The 21,739-nt window shown below is 45.6% G+C and overlaps 1 protein-coding gene across 3 annotated transcripts in view; it reads right to left on the bottom strand.

Annotated features, from left to right (window-relative positions):
* The window catches only part of palld (palladin, cytoskeletal associated protein), a 343,659-nt gene that overhangs the window by 242,358 nt on the left and 79,562 nt on the right, over positions 1–21,739 (bottom strand). For all 3 annotated transcript variants that reach the window (XM_059974111.1, XM_059974109.1, XM_059974110.1), the window contains exons 4-6: positions 19,517–19,646; positions 15,986–16,048; positions 1–24 (exon numbers count right to left, since the gene is read on the bottom strand). The exon at positions 1–24 is cut by the window's left edge and continues 118 nt beyond it. In XM_059974111.1, the coding sequence (XP_059830094.1) occupies positions 1–24; positions 15,986–16,048; positions 19,517–19,646 (217 nt within the window). The remainder of the gene's footprint in view (positions 25–15,985; positions 16,049–19,516; positions 19,647–21,739) is intronic.

Consider the following 21,739-nt stretch of genomic DNA (forward strand, 5'->3'; position numbering starts at 1 on the left):
TGATGCAGTGACATCTTGCAAGACCTGCCATGAAACAAGAGCTATAATTAATGTCCAGCTTGCTGTGGACTGCACCACAATGTGTGACCTCACTGTGTCGATCTAAAGTAACTTCTTAATTAAATAATGCTGTGTATCCACTTTACCGTGGGCTCATTGTCCATTCAGAAATCTTTAGCACCATCAGATTTCTGAATGGACAATGAAACCATGTACACTACCTCACTATTTTTTGCACCACTTATTTAATTTTATATATACAGTAGTTTCCAATAATTAGGTCACATTGGGACGAGTACATTTTGGCCCAAATAATTGGCTGCCCAATTAGCCGAAGTTTCACGGAAATAGTTAAAAAGACAAATTGTGTAACAAATTATGTATTAAAATGAAATACACAACAAATTAGAACACCACTAATAGTACTGAAGTACTATAAAACTGTACATTAGTTCCTAATACTTTTCAACAGAGGAATTCATCCAGTGTACAGAATGAATGAACTGTCAAGAGGACCACAAACCTGTCGTGATTTGGAGGCTTGGTGGCTCAGTGACTGGAGAGCTATGTTGGGCTTTATGCTTTTGCTCTTGGCAGGGTCATTCATACCAAACAGGTCAAAGGGCAGGTACCAGACTAAGAGTGATCCACCAGTCCTCTGGGTTTGGGGATTCAGCTCAAGGCTAACAACCCCAATGGTCAGATAAAATCTTATGGTAATTGCAATGAAGAATTCTACATCCAATTGTGATAGCATTCCTGAATGGGCACTCAAGACTTGCATAGCTGACAGTACTGAAAAACAAGAGGAAGCTACAGCCAAGATAAAGCAAGCTCTGAACATTGCCAAGACCAAAAATGGATTCTGGAATGTAGGAACCATGTACAACACTGGCAAGCTAGCACAAATAACTGCAGAAATGCATTGCTACAACCTGCACACACTGGGCATCAGTGAAAGCAGGTGGACAGGGTCTGACAGCCTAAAGGCAGCAACAACTAGTGAAACAATTTTAAACTCAAGGAGGGAAGATCATGATGCGGTAGCTGTCATTTTGAAGAAAGGCACTGAGAAGTGCTTGCTGGGGTAGAAACCAATCAACAGTAGCTGAAAGGGAAGCAAGTGAACGTGACTATGATACAGTCTACACCCCAACTAACGATAGTGACATTGAAGAAAACCATGTCTTCTACAAACAGCTGCACTCGGAGACAGTTAACACCATGCTATGACCTAAACACCAAAGCGGGGAAATAACAACTGAAACAGATTGGGCATGCATTAATGTGGAACAATGAGTAACAATGGTGAAAGACTGGAGGAATCATGTGCCATGAACAATCTGGTCATAAGAGGGACCCTCTTTCTACACCATGAAATCCACAAACTGACATGGTGCTCACCCAATGGACAAGGCAAGAATTAGATTGACCATTTAATGATCAATGGTATGTGGTGACGATTCTTGCAGGTGAATAAAGGTGAAGAGAGGAGCACATACAGGAAGTGATCACCACATTGTAGCAGTGATGAAACTCAGGCTGAGAAGCACTGTGACCTGAACACATGTACAAAGACATTTTGATGTCGAAAAGCTTAAGGACACCAGTGTGAGATCTGCCTTCTTAAGATATCACAAGACTTTGACAAGGCTGTGTTAGTAGACAAGATTAACACAAAGTGGAAACAGATTGCCTCAGTCAAGGAGAGCAGTGAGGCTAATCTAGGATACAGAGCTGGAAGGAAGAACAAAGAATGGATACAGCAGGAAACGTGGACAGCCTTAGAAGAAAGACAGAAAATTAAGAGCTATGTTCTGTCCACATTCTTGTATGGGTTAGAATGCTGGCACGTGACAGAGAGTGACCTTGCCAGGCTGCCACAACGAACCTCTGAAGATCCTCTGTAACTTCTGGCCAAGAAAAATCTCCAACCATGCCCAGCTCCCTCAGTGTCATCAAGAGAACATGGCCACAATCATCACAAGGAAACGTTGAAGATAGATTGGGTACATGTTGAGAGGAGAGACCAACTTCATCTTCAAGACAGCACTTCACTGGACCCCTGAAGGGTGGAGTAAACATGGAAGATCAAAAATAATTTGGTGCTGTAGTGTAGAGGCAGAAATTAGGACTCTGAAACACACCTAGGGTACAATAGAGAAGATGGCCAAGGACAGACAGAGATTGAGCACCTTCTCTGCTGCCCTAAAAGTAACGGGCAGTAGGTAAGTACGTAGGTGATGAGCAAAATCAGTGCAGATAATGGACTGTCTTCACCCAATTCTATTAATGACTGCATCCTCCAAATCTTCATTTTCATTGTAACATTCAAGCTAATCGTTGATACCTTCAAATTCTCTGTAGTTTTGTTGAAGAAGTGAAATTGTTTCATTTTCAGTCCTGGTCGTTTCTGGCACTTAAGCGTGAATACTTAAAACTGCAGTGAGCAAAACAGTTCAGAAATGCCTTACTTTTATTTCTTGCCAACTGTCAGTGACAATAATCAGTGCTTTTTGAACTCAAACCCATGCAATTGATGCTAGTTAAAAATGGTTTGCTCTAAACACACTGTAGTGTCTAAAAGCCATGCAAATGCACATGATTGACGCTAGTTAGAACCTGTTTGCCAGCATTCTCCTGGCTCCAATTAAGTGTCCAACTAAAGGAATCATAGCTATTTTTTTGATTAGTTTTCTTATTTAGGGTTTTCCCAAATTAGTGGCCGCCCCGATTGACTGATGGCCTGATTAACTGGATGTGTGTGTGAGTGTGTGAGTGTGTGTGTGTGTGTGTGTGTGTGTGTGTGTGTGTGTGTGTGTGTGTGTGTGTGTGTGTGTGTGTGTGTGTGTGTGTGTGTGTGTGTGTGTGTGTGTGTGTGTGTGTGTGTGTGACACACATACACTAGGGATGAGCAATAATAAGTGCTGGCTTAGCTGGCAACACCGATGTCTCATAAATGAATAAATTAAAAAACATACACATATATTTTTAACATTTTTTATTATGTATTGTAATTACTTCTGCTGCAAAACAACAGATTTCACAATATGTGCCAGTGATATTAAATTTGATTCTGATTTTCATTCTGTGTGCCACAGTGGCACAGCCAGTTCAGCTGCTGACCCACCAGAGACGTGGGTTTGATTCTGACATCGGATCCTGTCTGTGTGGAGTTTGCACATTCTCCCTGTTGCTATGTGAGGGTCCTGTGGGTGCTCCAGTTTCCAAAGATTTGCTAGGCTGTTGGGTCACTGGTGACTGTCCATCGTCAGTAGGTAGGTGGCAGAATCGAGAGGGAAGAAAGCACCTCATAGGAACCAGCCTCACCTCTAGAGACTACTCACTGCCTCAGTAAAGGAGCCAGCATAATTACAAACCATGCCCACCCCAAATATTCCCTTTCCCCGACCTCTTTTTGGACAAAAGATGTAAAAGCCTGCAAGTATATTCTATCAGGCTGAAGGACAGCTTCTATCCCACTGTTATCAGACTTCTGAACAGATCTCTTGGAGTCTTTGCCCCAGGAGCTACCTCGTTATGATCTTGCAATTTACTGAGAACCTGCACTGCACTTTCTGGTAGCTTTTACACTTTATTCTGCACTATTCTTGTTCTACCTCAATGCACTGTATATTAACTGGATCTGAATAAACAGTATGCAAGACAAACTTTTCATTGTATGGACAATCATGTTCCCATGACCATGACTGTTCTTGGCAAATTTTGGTTTGCCATTGCCTTCTTCTGGGCAGTGTCTTTACAAGATGGGTGGCTCCAGCTATTATCAATTCTTTTCAGAGATTGTCTGCCTGGTGTCAGTGGTCACGTAACCAGGACTTGTGATATCCACCAGCTGCTTACACGACCATCCACCATCTGCTCCCATGGCTTCACATGATCCAGATCAGGGGGGCTAAGCAGGTGCTACACCTTGACCAAGGGTGCCCTGCAGGCTAGTGGATGGATTTGGTAGAGATGTAATACACCCCACCATCCGAGACATATCTTGGTAAATGCGACAATAATAAACCGATATCAATACCAACACCAAAGTACAGTGGTTCAGTGAGTAAATAATCCTTTGTGCATCCGGATAGTAACACAAATAGGAGAAAATCTACAGATGCTGGAAATCCAAAACAACACACAGGATGTTGGAGGAACTCAGCAGACCAGGTAGCATCTATGGAAAAGAGTTATTTTGGGCTGAGACCCTTTACTGGGACTCGAAAGGAAAGGGAGATGACAGAATAAGAAGGTGGGGGGGGGGGGAGGGGAGGAAGAAGTACAAGGTGGTAGCTGATAGGTGAAACTGGGAGAGGGGAGGGGGTGAGATAAAGAGCTAGGAAGTTGATTAGTGGAAGAAATAAAGGGCTGGAGAAGAGTGAATCTGATGGGAGAGGAGAGAAGGCTATGGATGAAAGAGAAGGAGCAGGAGCACCCAAGGGAAGTGATGGGAAGGCAAGGAGATAAAGGTGAGAGAGGGAAATAAGAATGGGGAATGGTGTAGGAAAGGGTGCAGATGGCCAACTGCCAAAAGTTTGGGAAATCAATGTTCGTGCCATCAGGTTGGAGGCTACTGAGATGGAACATAAGGTGTTGCTATTCTAACCTGACTGTGGTCTTATTGTTGCCATAGAGGAGGCCATAGACTGACATGTCAGAGTGGGAATAGGAAGTGGAATTTAAATTTGTTGGACACCAGGAGATCCCGCTTTCTGTGGTGGATGGAGCAAAGGTGCTTTCAAACCATTCTCCTGATTTACGTCAGGTCTCACTGATATACAGGAGGTCACACTGGGAGCACCGAATACAGTAGTTGACCCCAACAGACTCAGAGGTGAAGTGTCGCCTCACCTGGAAGGACTGTTTTCTGTTTCCCATAGATGCTGCCGGGCAATACTTTGGTATTGGTATCGGTTTATTATTGTCGCATTTACCAAGATATGTCTGGGATGGTGGGGTGTATTACATCTCTACCAAAGGAGGTGTAAGGCACTCTTTCCATCCACTAGCCTGCAGGGCACCCTTGGTCAAGGTGTAGCACCTGCTTAGCCCCCCTGATCTGGATCATGTGAAGCCATGGGAGCAGATGGTGGATGGTCGTGTAAGCAGCTGGTGGATATCACAAGTACTGGTTACGTGACCACTGACACCAGGCAGACAATCTCTGAAAAGTATTGATAATGGCCGGGGCCACCCATCTTGTAAAGACACTGCCCAGAAGAAGGCAATGGCAAACCAAAATTTGCCAAGAACAGTCATGGTCATGGGAACATGATTGTCCATACAATGAAAAGTTTGTCTTGCATACTGTTTATTCAGATTCAGTGCCTGTCGCTCAGTGTTACATCTCGGTGGAACGAGTCTCTGGCTGAATGTACTCCTGTGCCTAACCAGTACATTATGGAGTGGATGGGAGTCATTGTCCAAGATGGCATGTAACTTGGACAGCATCCTCTTTTCAGACACCATCGTCAGAGAGTCCAGTTCCACCCCCACAACATCACTGGCCTTACGAATGAGTTTGTTGATTCTGTTGGTGTCTGCTACCCTCAGCCTGCTGCCCCAGCACACAACAGCAAAAATGATAGCACTGGCCACCACAGACTCATAGAACATCCTCAGCATCGTCCGGCAGATGTTAAAGGACCTCAGTCTCCTCAGGAAATAGAGACGGCTCTGACCCTTCTTGTAGACAGCCTCCGTGTTCTTTGACCAGTCCAGTTTATTGTCAATTCGTATCCCTAGGTATTTGTAATCCTACATCATGAGGGATCCCACCCACCCTGCTCATGGACTGTTTGTCCCACTCCCATCATGGAGGAGGCTACGTAGCATCCGCTCCAGGACCACCAGACTCAAAAACAGTTACTTTCCCCAAGTATTAAGGCTGATCAACACCTCCACCCACTAACCCACCCCCATACTCCCAGCCACCACTACTTTATCATTTCCTGTCAGTCACCTTATGTACAGACACCCTCCTACGCCTGCTGGCACTTTATAGGCATTTAATCAATCTATGTATATAAGCTAATAGATGTATTTATATTTATTGTGATTTTTTTAATTACTATTGTGTTTTTTATCTTATTGTGCTTTTTTTGTGCTGCATCTGACCCAGAGTAACAATTATTTCATTCTTCTTCACACTTGCGTATTGGAAATGGCATTAAACAACTTTAAATTCTAATTCAACCCTGTAATTATTGTAGTCAGATGTGTTTTGTAGTTAGAAACTTACTTAACCACCGTAAGCGTCTAACTGCAATAACTACACGTTAAACAGCATCTATCTGCAATAACTATAGATTAAATAGTATTTGATGACAGGTTAGAGTGGGTCCTTTGCCGATTCACAGAGTGAATGAATAACCAAGGGAAGCAGAAAGGAAAGTGAACACATCTGCAGCAGTGAAAGGTACTGTATATGGGCACCATGCCAAGGCAGGAACTAACACCCTACCTTGGAATCCGAGCTGAAAACAATGGAGGGATTGTTCTGGAACTGCCAGGGAAATTCTGAGGAAGTTACACATGGTTTTTGTGTGTCTGCATTCTACAGTCTAAATCCTCCTCAGCTTTGTGAACTGCCTACCTCATAACTTCAACTGTCGTCCCACACTGGCTGGTGACATGTTAGATCAGCAGTGATCGGAGAAGCTCTCTGGATTCCCTCAGGGGCTGGAAATAAAAGACTATCTTCCCGTTTCTGGAAATGGATCTAGGATCTGAAATATTAACTAAGCCCTGAACTATATTCAGCATCATCCTGTTCTTATACCCCCGTCTTCCTAAATGAGGTCAGGCGCAACAGTGTCTCCCTAGGCTGCACACTGAAGAGACTCTCCATTCTCTTCCTATCAATTTGTGAGTTTGCTCTCTCTGTCTCTTTCTGCTGTCAATCATCTCTTTATCTTTCTCATTGACTTTCCCATTCTCTTTTTCTCATTCCCTACTTTCTCCTCTTCTGCACTCTATTTGGGCGGCACAGTAGCATGGTGCTTAGCACAATGCTTTACAGTACCAGCAACTGGGGTTCACTTCCCACCGCTGCTTGTAGGAAGCTTGTACGTTCTCCCCGCGACCGCGTCAGTTTTCTCCAGATGCTCTGGTTTCCTCCCACAGTATAAAGACAAACTGGTTAGTAGGATAATTGCTCATTGTAAATTGTCCTGTGATTAGGCTAACATTAAATCAGGGGAAAGCTGGGCAGAGTGGCTCAAAGGAAGGGCCTATTCCGCACTGTATCCTAATAAATAAATAAATCTCCTTTATTGATCCCTATCTCTATCACTGTCTCTTTTATTATACTTCATTGTGAGTTTGAGGTTTGAGGAGGAATGTCACCAAATTTCTACAGATGTACCATTCTTGTTGGTTGCATCACATCCTGGTATGCTTCCAATGCTTAACATCGAAAGTGGCTACAGAGAGTCATAGACACAGCCAACTCCATCACAGGCACAATCCACCCCACATTGAGGACAACTTCTAAAGACAGTGTCTCAAGAAGGAGGCATCCATCATAAAGGATCCTAAAGTCCATGTAGGCAATATCCACTGCCTTGTCTTCATCGACTTTCCTAGTAACTTCCTCAAAAAATTCTATAAGATTGGTTAGTCATGATGTACCACACACAAAGCCCTGTAGACTATCAGTCCCTGTTTATCCAAATACTTATAAATCCAGCCCTTAGGATATCTTCCAATAAAATACCCACTACTGATGTCAGGCTCACTGGCCTATAATTTCCTGGTGTGGCGACCCACTTTCTGCGCAGGCGAACCGGCTCACAAATAGCCAGCACGCGGGGAGAGACTTTGGTAATGCACCTCTGACGTCTTTTCCGCCCAGAGAGGGTGGGTGCTAGGGATTGAAATACCAGCGCTGCAAAGTTTGAATAAACTAGTCTCAAAACGACTTACCGACTGCGTGTCGTTATTTCAGCACTGTGTGTAGCACATCGCTACATTGGTGACCCTGATGGTCCAAATGGGATTTGGACCAAAGATGACCGACTCTTCATCTGTTCATGCAGTTTTGCTACAACTGCCGACTTTCTGGACGCTGCAACCATGCATGTGGTTTAGCCAAGCAGAAGTCCAGTTCCAGATTTGGCAGATATCCTCTGATTCCACGCTTTACTACCATGTGGTGAGCGCCCTTGACCAGGAGACGGCTGCCCAGGTTGCGGATTTCATACAGTCGCCCCCGGAAGAACGCAAATATGAAGCATTCAAGGCGCTGCTCATTGGGATCTTTGGCCTCTCATGGCGTGAGCCTGCTTCACCTGGACGGTTTGGGAGACAGACTGCCATCAGCATTGATGAACGAGATGCTGTCCCTGGCTGACGGACACAAGTCCTGCCTCGTTTTCGAGCAAGCGTTCCTGGAGCAACTGCCCAAGGACATACATCTGCTGCTGCCCGACGCAGAATTCAGCGACCCCCGGAAGATAGCGGCCCGGGCAGACATGCTGTGGAAAGCCAAGAGGGAGAGTGTGGCGTCCGTCGGTCAGATTACCAGGACACGCGCCCAACAGCAGACCAGACCAGGCCTGGCAGGGGAGCGCACACAACACAGAGACAGGAGTGAGGAGGCCGGTGAACAGTGGTGTTTCTACCACCAGCGGTGGGGCACAAAAGCCCGCCGTTGTCGCCCGCCCTGCCAGGGCCAGGGCCAGCTACCGCTAATGACTATGGCGGCTGGCCACCAGGACAGCCTCTTGTACGTCTGGGACAAACAGTCGGGACACCGCTTCTTGGTCGACACCGGAGCAGAGATCAGCGTCTTGCCCCCGACGGGGTACGACACCCGCAAAAGGAAGCCAGGACCCACCCTGAGGGCTGCAAACGGCAGCACGATATGGACCTACGGCACCCGCACAGTGCAGCTGCAGTTCGGCGCCAGCTGGTTCACATGGGACTTCACACTGGCCGCGGTGGCCCAACCACTCCTGGGGGCGGACTTCTTGCAAACTCACAGCCTGCTGGTCGACTTGCAAGGGAAAAGACTGGTCCACGCCAAGACTTTCCAGACATCATCCCTGGGTGAAGCCAAGTTGCTGGCCCCATACCTGGACTCCATCACGCTGTCGGACAACAAATTTACCAGACTCCTGGCAGGTTTCCCATCGATTCTGGCACCGCAGTTCACGGCAGCCATGCCCAGACACGGGGTACAGCACCACATTCCGACCCAGGGACTACCCCTCCATGCCTGCGCATGAAGGCTCCCCCCGGAAAAGCTCCGCCTGGCGAAGGAGGAATTCAAGCGGATGGAGGAATTGGGGATCATATGGCGGTCTGACAGCCCATGGGCCTCCCCCCTGCACATGGTTCCCAAAGCAACAGGGGGCTGGAGACCACGCGGCGACTACCACAGGCTGAACGAGGCTACAACACCGGACCGCTACCCTGTGCTGCACATTCAGGACTTTGCAGCAAACCTGCACGGCACACGGATCTTCTCCAAGGTGGACCTCGTCCGGGGATACCACCAAATCCCGATGCATCCGGATGACATCCCCAAAACGGCACTCATCACCCCTTTCGGCCTTTTCGAGTTCCTCTGCATGCCGTTCGGCCTAAAGAATGCCGCACAGACGTTTCAGCGGTTAATGGACGCAGTGGGACGCGACCTGGACTTCGCTTTCATCTATTTGGACGACATCCTCATTGCCAGCAGTAGTCATCAGGAGCATAAATCCCACCTCCGTCAACTCTACGCCCGACTGAGTGAATACAGCCTGACAATCAACCTGGCCAAATGCCAGTTCAAGCTCGACACCATCGACTTCCTGGGCCACAGGATTTCTAAAGACGGGGCAACCCCTCTGCCCGCTAAGGTAGACGCAGTCCGCCATTTCCCCCGACCCAGCACAATCAAAGGCCTTCAGGAATTCATGGGTATGGTAAATTTCTACCACCGTTTCCTCCGCATTAGGGTTAGGGTTACCCGAATCATGCACCCCCGTTTGCCCTGATGTCGGGTAAGGGCAAGGACATTACCTGAGACGAGGAGTCCGCCGCCACTTTCATTAAAATGAAGGAAGTCTTGGCAAATGCTGCAATGCTAGTGCACCCCAGAATGGACGTCCCTACCACCCTCACAGTGGACGCATCTAACACGGCAGTCGGTGGGGTGCTGGAACAACTCATCGAGGGTCGCTGGCAACCCCCGGCAGTTTTCAGCAAACACCTGCGACCACCCGAGCTCAAATACAGTGCTTTCGACCGGGAACTGTTGGCGCTATACCTGGCAATCCAGCATTTCAGGTACTTCTTAGAAGGCAGGCTGTTCGCCGCGTTCACGGACCACAAACCGTTAACCTTCGCGTTCACGAAGGTGTCCGATCCCTGGTCGGCTCGCCAGCAGCGACATCTGTCCTACATCTCGGAGTACACGACGGACATCCAGCATGTCTCGGGAAAGGACAACGTCATGGCGGATGCACTCTCCAGACCAGCTGTCCAGGCCCTGTCCCTGGAGGTGGACTATGCAGCACTGGTGGAGGCGCAGCAGGCAGACGACGAGATGCCCAGCTACAGGACCGCAGTCTCGGGTTTGCAGCTGCAGGACTTTCTCGTAGGCCCAGGAGACAGGACCCTCCTGTGCGATGTGGCTACCGGCCAACCTCGCCCCATCGTCCCGGCAGCCTGGAGGCGGCGGGTTTTCAACTCCATACATGGTTTGGCGCACCCATCTATCAGGACAACCGTCCAGCTGGTCTCCAGCAAGTTCGCGTGGCACGGACTTGGCAAGCAGGTCAGTGAATGGGCCAGAACGTGCGCGCAGTGCCAAACAGCCAAGGTATAGTGGCACACTAAAGCCCCGCCACAGCAGTTCGAACCCACCCACCAGAGGTTCGACCACATTCACGTGGATATCATGGGTCCCCTACCAGTGACCCGAGGAGCGTGGTACCTCCTAACGATGGTAGACCGGTTCACGGGGTGGCCAGAGGTGGTCCCACTCACCGACACATCTGCCGATTCCTGTGCCCGAGCACTGATTGCAACCTGGGTAGCACGCTTTGGGGTACTGGCCCACATTACCTCCGACAGAGGCGCCCAGTTCACCTCCAGCCTGTGGTCAGCTGTGGCCAGCCTGTTGGGAATGCAGCTGCACCACACAACTGCCTACCACCCACAGTCGAATGGACTGGTAGAACGCTTCCACCGTCACTTGAAGTCGGCTCTCATGGCCCGCCTGAGAGGACCTAACTGGGTGGACAAGCTTCCCTGGGTCCTGCTTGGAATTTGCACAGCGCCCAAAGAGGATCTGCACGCCTCGTCAGCCGAGTTGGTGTACGGCCCCTGGCTGTCCCGGGAGAGTTCATACCAGCCCCAAAGGGGCAAGATGAAGAACCCGCAGCAGTCCTGGACAGGCTACGCAAAAGGCTCGGCAACCTGGCCCCCGTACCAACTTCACAGCACGGACTGACCCCGACCCATGTACCCAAAGAACTGCAAAACTGTAAGTTAGTATTTGTACAAGGGGCGGACACCCGGCGCCGCTACAGCGGCCGTATGAGGGGCCGTTCAGGGTGATCAACAACAACGGGTCCACGTATGTTCTGGACTTTGGGGGGGAAAGAGGAGGTTTTCACGGTGGACCGGCTCAAACCAGCCCATGTGGACTTGGCGCAGCAGGTCGCGATTCAGGCACCGCGGCGCAGAGGCATACCTCCCAATCAGAGTCCGACCCAGACTCAGGACATTGGGGGTGTATTGCCGGTTCTGGGGGGGGGGTTATGTGGCGACCCACTTTCTGCGCAGGCGAACCGGCTCACAAATAGCCAGCACGCGGGGAGAGACTTTGGTAATGCACCTCTGACGTTTTTTCCGCCCGGAGAGGGCAGGTGCTAGGGATTGAAATACCAGCGCCACGAAGTTTGAATAAACTAGTCTCAAAACGACTTACCGACTGCGTGTCGTTATTTCAGCGCTGTGTGTAGCACATCGCTGCACTGGTTTATTTTTTGAGCCTTTCTTAAACATGGAGCAATATTAACAATCCTGCATTACTCCAGCTCCTCACATGTGGCTAAGGATGTTTTAAACATCTCTGCTATTTTGTCAGGCCCTAGGCATTTATCCATCCTTATTAGTGTTAAGACAGACAGCACCTTCTCCTCTGCAATCTGTATACAGTCCATGATCTCACTGCTGCTCTGCCTAACCTCTGTAGACTCTGTGTTCATCCCTGAGTAAATACAGATGCAAGAATATCGGTTTCAGATCTCTTTTGGCTCTAACCAAAGATTACCACTATGATTTTTTACAGGACCAATTTTATCCCTTGCAATCCTTTTGCTCTTAACATATCTGTAGAAGCCCTTAGGATTCTCCTTCTCCTTATCTAATTGAGTAACCTCATGCTTTCTTTTTGCCTTCCTGATTTCTTTAAGCGTTGTCTTGCATTTCTTATACTTTGCAAGTATCTCATTAGTTCCTTCCTGTCTAACCCTGCTGTATACCTCCTTCTTTTTCTTAACAAGGGCACAATATTTCTCAAAAACCCAGGTTCCATAAATCTGTTGTCTTTGCCTTTTATTCTTACTGGAACATACAAACTCTGTACTCTCAAAATGTCACTTTTGTAGGCCTCCCACTTACCTAGTACTCCTTTGCCAGAAAACAGCCTATCCTAATCCACATTTGCCAGATCTACTGATACCATCAAAATTAGCCTTTCTCCAATTTACAATCTCAACCCAAGGACCAGCCCTATCCTTCTCCATAATTACCTTGAAACTAAAGGAATTGTGATCAGTAGATGCAAGGTGTTCTTCAACACAAACCTCTGTCATATGCCCTCTCACATTCCCTAATAGGAGATCCAGTTTGGCACCCTCTCGAGTTGAAGCATCTTTGTAATGATTAAGAAAACATTCTTGAACACATTTGGCAAACTCTTTCCCATCCAGCCTTTATTTCAGTATGAGAGTCCCAGTCAATACCTGGAAAGTTAAAATCACCTACTATCACAACCCTGAGAAAATCTGCCAATGCTGGAAATCCAAACAGCGTAAGTGGAATGCTGGAGGAACTCAGCAGACCAGGCAGCATCTATGGAAAAGAGTAAATGGTCGAGGTTTTGGGCCCAGACCCTTTATTAGGACTGAATCAATAACCTGATGAAGGGTCTCAGCTTGAAACATTGACTGTTTCTTGCAGCAGTCTGCAATCTGCCTATAATTTGCTCCTCTAAATCTCACAGATTGTTAGGTGGTCTGTAATATAATCCCATTAACATGGTCACATCTTTCTTATTCCTCAATTCTCCCCATAAAGCTTCACAAGATGAGCTCTCCAGCCTGTCGTGTCTCTGCACTGCCATATCTTCTCTGACTAGTAACGCAATCCCTCCTGCTCTATCAAGTCTAAAACAATGAAACCCAAGAACATTGAGCTGCTCATCCTGTTCCTCCTGCAACCAAGTCTCACTAATGCCTATAATGTCATATGTCGGGTCATTGATAAGTCTGTTGCCTAAGGTAGAAGGAGTCAATTTTAGAAAACCTAGCACATTTATTTTTCAACATAGTCCCCTTCTACATTTACACACTTAGTCCAGTGGTCATGAAGCATACAGATCCCTTCTTTGCAGAAGTCGGCATCTTGGACCTCCAGAAAGTGGTCCACAACAGGGGTGATTGATAAGTTCATGGCCTAAGGTAGAAGGAGATGAGTTATACAGCTCTCGTTACATGCACATGCAGTTCAACTCTGAGTGATTATGCAGAAAGTTTGAAGTTAATAACTTTTATGGTATTTCTGTTTCAGATAATTGAAAGTTGCAAGTAAGCACTGTCTGAAAAAATGGACATCAGCCTTCGTGCAGTCATCTGCTACCTCAGGCTCAAGTCTTATCACCCAATAAGGTCCATGAGGACATGGTAGCAACACTAGGGGGAGGGGGGTGAAAAATAAATGTGCTAGGTTTTCTAAAATTGACTCCTTCTACCTTAGGCCACAAACTTATCAATCACCCCTTGTAATTCTACCTGCTAATTCATGGCTGAAACTCATCTGTCTTTCCTATAATACTCCTTGAATTGAAATATACACAACTCAGAACATTATTCCTTGCATGTTCAACCTTTCGATCTTGACTTTGCATGTGAGCTTAACAACATATTTTCCCCATAATCTCTCTGCTATCTGTTCTGGTGCTCTGGTTCCCATTCTCCTGCAACTCTAGTTTAAACCCCACCCACACCCCCATGCAGTACTTACAAACCTTTCCACAAGGATTTTAGTTCCCCTCCAGTTCAGGTGCAAACTGTACCATCTGAACAGGTCCATCTTCCCCTGAAGGGAACCTAGCTATCCAAAAATATGAAGCCCTCCCTTCTATGCCAATTCCTTTGCCACGTGTTAAACTGTATGACCTTCCTATTTCTTGTCTCACAAGCATGTGTCACAGGTAGCAATCCTGATATCACAACCCTAGTGTCCTGTCCTTTAAATTAGCATCTAACTCCTTAAGCTCGCCTTTCAGGACCTATCACCCTTCCTCCACGGGAGGAAGGAAGGAAGAAAGATTAAATGAAAAAAATCTAACTACAGCCTCTGCCTCTTCTCGCCAAAGCCTCTATGAACCAAATCCTGAATTCCTCACTCTAACACTGGTCCATTCACACAATGGCTGCTCCATTTAAACCTAACTTCTTTTTATTCTTGCCAAGTGATTGATTCTGCACAATCCAATGTCTCCAAGGGAACTATGGCACGCAGAATAAAAAAAATAATGTTTATGATTTTATGATAATTTTTGTCTTGTCAAGTCAACAAATTAATGATAATAAACTTGATTCCATATTGACCTTTCAGTCTTGCTCATCCACTATCACAAGAGATGCCCCGAGCTCAGTCTCAATGGATGAAGAACAGTCATTGGCTAACAGCTGTAGTAAAGAACGTCATTGGTTGATTCTTCCCACCTCCCCAACTCTGATGATGCTGGTGAACCAATCCCCAATCCACTTAGGCTACGTCCACACTAGACCGGATAATTTTGAAAACGCCGGTTTCGCATAAAAATGATAGGTATCCACACCAAGCGTTTTTGAAAATATCTCTGTCCACATCAAAACGGAGATTTCGGCGAATCTCCTCCTACTGCGTATGCGCAGGACACATCTACCGAAAACAAGCGACATGTTTGGTGTCGAATCTCGCTGTGAAAGATGGTGCATGCTTGTTCAGTTACAGACTAGAAAAACTTAAACAACGGACAGCTGTTGATCCTCACGCAGGAGGACTTAACACTAAAAAAAACAAATACTGGAACGTATGGAGGCAACCGACAGAGAGTTCATGGACAGTATAACCAGCTGACGATGAACACTGAAAAACTGACTTACTCTGTTGCATTAATAAAGCCCTTTGTTAAATGTGTAAAACATGTCTGCATCAGTATTATCTTGTATTTCCATACAATGTTACACATCTATTGTCAGAGAAGTACCGTACTTGTATAAATAGGTAAATCACCTTCATATGAGCAAGGACAAAAAACAGGGCAAAGTGAGTATACTTATTTATTCAGTAAGTTATGGGTCAAAATATTTGGTGAGTACATTTCTAACTCTTCTAGCTTCAGTCTCGTTGCCGTCTGTTCTGAAATTGTTAGGTTGCGTTCAAGAAAACAATGAAATGGCGCGCTGCCGCCAGCATCTGTTCCGGCAAGTCATGACAGCTTTTTCAGATTTCTCCGGATACCCCATCCACACTACTCCGGCCAATCTGACGTTTTCAAAAATACACACTTTGGAGAGCGTTTCTGAAAATCTCCGTTTTCGGGGGATGAAAACACCATTTTAGTGTGGACAGAGGGTCAAAACGAAGAGAAAAAGCTTCAGTTATGGATTTATCCGGTGTAGAGTGGACGTAGCCTCTGAGTGACTCGCCCTTGATTTTGGTCAGGCTGTTCTTTACAAGTGGAAACTGATTCTAAAAGACTGACCTTCGTAAAGACAGGAGAGGAGATTCCATCCTGGACTGGTACGCAAGGTGTAGGACTCTGGATCTTAAAAGAGAAAAGAAAAGGAAAAGTTATTGCCCAAGCCAAATTCAGCTATTTTTTTTAAAAAAAGGTAGGATTTAATGTATGTTCCCCCATAACCAAGTGGGTTTCCTCTGTGCGCTACAGTTTCCTCCAACAGTCATTGTAAGTTATCTTGTGATTAGGCTGGGATTTAACTGGGGGATTGCCAGGTAGCACAGCTCGAAGGGCAGGAAGGACCCTATTCTGTGCAGAATCGCAATAAGCAAATAAGATAAACATGTCACATTGACAGACAATGTTGTGACATACTTTGGAGGTACTGTCAAGACATAATGTGATATCATGTGAGTAAGGAGAGATGCCGCCTCACAGATTCAATGACCTGGGCTTGATCCTGTGTGCAGATTGCAAGTTCAAGATTCAAGATTATTTATCACGTGCAGATACAAACATAGGGTGAAATGTATCATTTGAGTTAACAAATTTGTTTCCCAAAGATGTGCAGGTTGGAGGGTTAGTTGGCTGATGTAAGCTACCCCTAATATGTGGGTGAGTGATAAGCCCTTAGGAGGAGAAAAACTTAGTCTGGACTTTTCATCTAGATCTGAAATGTTGACTCTCCACTTCCCTCCACAGATGCTGCCTAAACCATTGAGTTACTCTGGCATTTTGCCTTTTTTGCTCCAGATTCCAGCATCTTCAGTCTCTGGTGTATCCAGGGTAGACACTGTGATCATAATTCCAGTCTCTGGTGTACCCAGGGTAGACACTGTGATCATAATTCCAGTCTCTGGTAGATACTGAGATGTTCCACTAGAGGGAGAGTCTTGGACGAGGAGACAAGGTTAGGGGTTGGTTGTTTAAAACCAAAGTGTAAGGGAACTCTTCCCATAGAACAACAGATTTCACATTATATAAGATGGTGATAATAAACCTGGTTTAGGCTTAGAGGAAGTGAATCTCTGTGGCACAGTAACGTAGTGGTTAGCACAATGCTTTACAGCGACAGTGATTACCAATCAAGGTTTAATTCCCACTGCTGTCTGTAAGGTGCTCGTTATGTCCTCCCCGTGACCAAATGGGTTTCCTCCAGGTGCTCCGATTTCCTTCTGCATTTCAAAAGCGTTAGGGTTGGAGTTAGAAAGTTGTGGCACCGGAAGCGTGGCGACACTTGTGCGCTGCCCTTAGCACAATCCTCAGTCTGTGTTAGTTGCTGCTGCATTTCACTCTATCTTTCCTGATGAAGGGTTTTGGCCTGAAATGTCCACAGATTCTGCCTGGAGTGCATTATGTTCCTCCAGTATTTTGTGTGTGCTTCATTGTATGTTTTGATGTTTTGAAGTGCAGTGAGAAATAAAGCTATTCTCTAATCCCTTATCTCCTAATGGGTGGTGGAAGCTAGATCACTGGAGAGCAGGGAGATAAATCTGTGAAGGATCATGTTATCAATGCCTGGGTGGGTGGGGGGGGCGTGTGGGATCTGAAACAGAAGAGGTGAGGCCAGGGTCAAATCAGCTCTGATCATATAGAATGGCAGGGCAGGCTTGGGCAGCCAAATAGCCTACTCCTGTTGCTCTCTTCTTCTGTTCTTATGTCTTCAGAGCCAATGGAAGATCTCCCTGAAGTTGGGCCTCTTTACATTAAGTCATGCCAGGTTTAATGAGGAACTCATATTGAGAAACAACTACAACTATTGGAAGGTCAGTGTTGAGTATTTAATATTTCAATAATATTGTTGGATTAAGCATTCTGTTATTCCACTCCATGCCTTGTGGCACATCAGACGGCACCCTTGTCATTTTTTTTGCATTTTATCTATATTTCACAAGACTGATTTGCGTGCTCAACACTCAACCCAGAACGGATGGAAAGTGTGCAAGGGGCCAACCCAATTCAAACACAGGGCCATTCACCACGCCTCAAAGTCTGGTTCTGATGCCACTTCACCACCAGCCAGATTAAGCATTCTTTGTTTAAATCATTATTTATGGGTTCTATGTCTTAGTATATGAATGACATACATGTGCACCTCACAAAGCAAAACTGAAGTTAGACTTGTTTTGCTGGCTGCCTTCTTTTCTTTCAATTAGATTTATGTTCTGGAATTATAAAATATAACAGCCAGTACCCACAGGACACTGATTAAGAAGAACCTCACAGCGAGGGTGGGTGAAGATGTTTGATGGTGCGAGGTGTAATCTATATTGCATTGCCTGAAGGAAGACTGGAAGCAGGTTCAACAGGAACTTCCAAAAAAGAAATGAGCATCTGAACTGACTGCTTTGTTAATGTTTAATGAGATGGGTGTTACCTGATTTCTGAATGTTGCATTGGAGATTCTGTCTACACAACAGGGTATGAGAGATCCCTCCCTTAACCAATAAATTAAAGGATTCAAATTGAACCTAGGATATTTGGCATACCATGACAAGACAAGAATGTAAATGAAGGATACAAGGCACACACTATTGAACAATGAAGAATACAAGGCACAAACTATTGGACAATGAAGGATACAAGGAACATGCTATTGGACAATAAAGGATACAAGGCACAAACTATTGGACGATGAAGGATACAAGGCACATGCTATTGGACATTGAAGGATACAAGGCACATGCTATTGGACAATGAAGGATACAAGGCACAAACTACTGGACAATGAAGGATACAAGGCACTTGCTATTGGACAATAAAGGATACAAGGCACAAACTATTGGACGATGAAGGATACAAGGCACATGCTATTGGACAATGAAAGATACAAGGCACACACTACTGGACAATGAAGGATATAAGGCATGCACCATTGGACAATTACTTTACTAACTGAGGTTTCATTAGCCAATTAATTTCTAGTTTTAATTGGTTATTAACACCTGGAATATGTATTATGATTGGTATTTAAGTATACAAAGAAGGAATTCAAGCCATAAGTCCATAAAATCATGAGACATAGCAGCAGAATTAGACCATTCAGCTCATTGATTCTTTTCCACCATTCCAACATGGCTGATTTATTATTCCTCTCAACCCCATCCCCCCCCCCCCGTCTTCTCCCTGTAACCTTTGAATCTCTTAAAAATCAATAACCTATCAACCTCCACTTTTTTGGCATTCACAGACAGCTGTGGCAATGAATTGTGAATTGTAAATCTGTGAATTGCTCAGATTCATCACCCTCTAGCTAAAGAAATTTCTCCTCACTCCCAATCTGAAGGAATATCCTTCTATTCTGAGGCTGCGTCCTCTGGTCTTAGACCTCCCCACTCTATCTATACGTTTCTAAAAGTGCATTAAGTTTCTGTTAGATCATATTCTGCATCTAACTAGTCAATGTCTGTATTAAAAAATAACATTTATTTGTTCAAACCTTAGAATAATTTAGTGACAGTGGTCAAACAGTTCTCCTTGTGCACAAGTAAGTGAAGTGTAATTGAGGAATGAGTGCAAGTTGTCAGTCACGTTAATCCACAGTGACAAACGTACCTGGGGCGCCGGGATGGATATAGACTGAACCAGAGTGGAGCGGACCTGCTGTATGTCAGGGGAACCCGCTGCCTTCTTGGAGTGGGGTGATCCTATCGTCAGGGACACCGAGGTCGTCTTCTTCTGTGCCCTTGTAACCGGGAAGGGAAAGGAAAGAGAAAATGCACACAAATTACAGACAACTGGGGACAACTAAACAATTATGGGCACCAAAGTAGCATAGCAGATAACACAATGTTATTACTGCTCGGGGCATTGGAGGTCAGAGTTCAATTCTGGAGCTATCTATAGGAAGTTGGTAGGTCCTTCCTGCGAGCATGTGGATTTCCTCTGGGTGCTCCAGTTGCCTCTCACAGCTCAAAATTACCTACTGGTTAGTATGTTAATTGGTGATTGTAAATTGACTAGTATTAAATAGGTGGGTTGCTGGGCGGAGCGTCTTGTTGAGCCACAAGGGCCTGTTCCGTGCTGTATCTCTAAATAATTTAAAAAATTACAACTGCATTGACAGGTGGAGCATGCCAAACAACACCTGGCAATTTCGTTGTCACTGGGTCTGAATCCTGGAGCTTCCTACCTAAACTACTGTGGGCTTCATCAGCAGTGGTTGAAGAAAGTGACTCACCAATACCTCCTCAAGGGAAGTTATGGATGGAAAAGAACTGCTGGCCATTCTGATACAGCCCAAAGGCTGAAAATGGTGTTGTAATGCAGAGAAATCTGGGATCCCAATAATATAATTGGATATACAAGTTTGAATCACTGTAATGGCAAAGCCTTGTTCCTGAGCACTGATACGCAAAACACAGGGGCAGGATCGGTGTTGATTGGAGTAACCCTCCTTCACAGCGGAATAGAATTCCTCTTCCAACAACAAATGTTTTGCTGGAAGAACTCAGTGGGTCGAGCAGCATCATGAACTCTTCGGGATTTGACAATCCCCTTCCTCCCCAAAGAAGCTGCTTGACCTGCTGAGTTCCACCAGTAGACTGCATCTTGCTCTAGATTCTAGCATCTGCAGTCTCTTGTGTCTCCACTATTCCTCCTGTACTCCCCTCCTCTCTGACAGATCTTCTAAAAACAAACCTACAGGAACTTAGCAGGTTGAACAGCATCTGTGGGGATGAGGAATTGTTGGCCTGCAGCAGAATCTCAGCCTGGTACGTTGACATTTCTTCTGCGTCCACATTTGCTGTTTGACCTGCTGAGTTCCTTCAGCAGTTTGTTTTTCTACTGGCACTGCTGTGTGTTGTTTGGCATTGAATCTGGGAAATTGGATTTGGGAACAAAATCATTTGCAATTGCTTTCCAGACATAGAAAACCTTTGGCTTACACGTTGTAGCATTTGTGTCCACTGTACAGTTGCACTGGGCATCTCCTGCTGTGGTTGACACCAACTACCCTTGCATGTCATGGGATGATATTACCCGTCAACCATCAGGCTAACTTCACTCACCTCAACACTGAACTGTCTCCACAATCTTTGGATTCACTTTCAAGGGCTTTACAACTCTTGTTCTCAATATTCTTATACTTCTTATTTATCTGTTATTACTACTTGTATGTAGGGATAGTATCAAGTCCAAAGAAGAAACATATAAATTAGCAAAAAAAAGCGGCACACCTGAGGACTGGGAGAAATTCAGAGACCAGCAGAGGAGGACAAAGGGCTTAATAAGGAAAGGGAAAAAAGATTATGAGAGAAAGCTGGCAGGGAACATAAAAACTGACTGTAAAAGCTTTTATAGATACGTGAAAAGAAAAAGATTGGTCAAGACAAATGTAGGTCCTTCACAGTCAGAAACAGGTGAATTGATCATAGGGAACAAAGACATGGCAGACCAATTGAATAACTACTTTGGTTCTGTCTTCACTAAGGAGGACATAAATAATCTTCCAGAAATAGTAAGGGACCGAGGTTCTAGTGAGATGGAGGAACTGAGGGAAATACATGTTAGTAGGGAAGTGGTGTTAGGTAAATTGAAGGGATTAAAGGCAGATAAATCCCCAGGGCCCGATGGTCTGCATCCCAGAGTGCTTAAGGAAGTAGCCCAAGAAATACTGGATGCATTAGTCATAATTTTTCAAAACTCCTTAGACTCTGGATTAGTTCCTGAGGATTGGAGGGTGGCTAATGTAACCCCACTTTCTAAAAAAGGAGGGAGAGAGAAACGGGGAATTATAGACCAGTTAGTCTGACATCAGTGGTGGGGAAAATGCTA

The sequence above is a fragment of the Hypanus sabinus genome, chromosome 7, assembly GCF_030144855.1.
Source record: "Hypanus sabinus isolate sHypSab1 chromosome 7, sHypSab1.hap1, whole genome shotgun sequence".
Classification (NCBI taxonomy): Eukaryota; Metazoa; Chordata; class Chondrichthyes; order Myliobatiformes; family Dasyatidae; genus Hypanus; species Hypanus sabinus.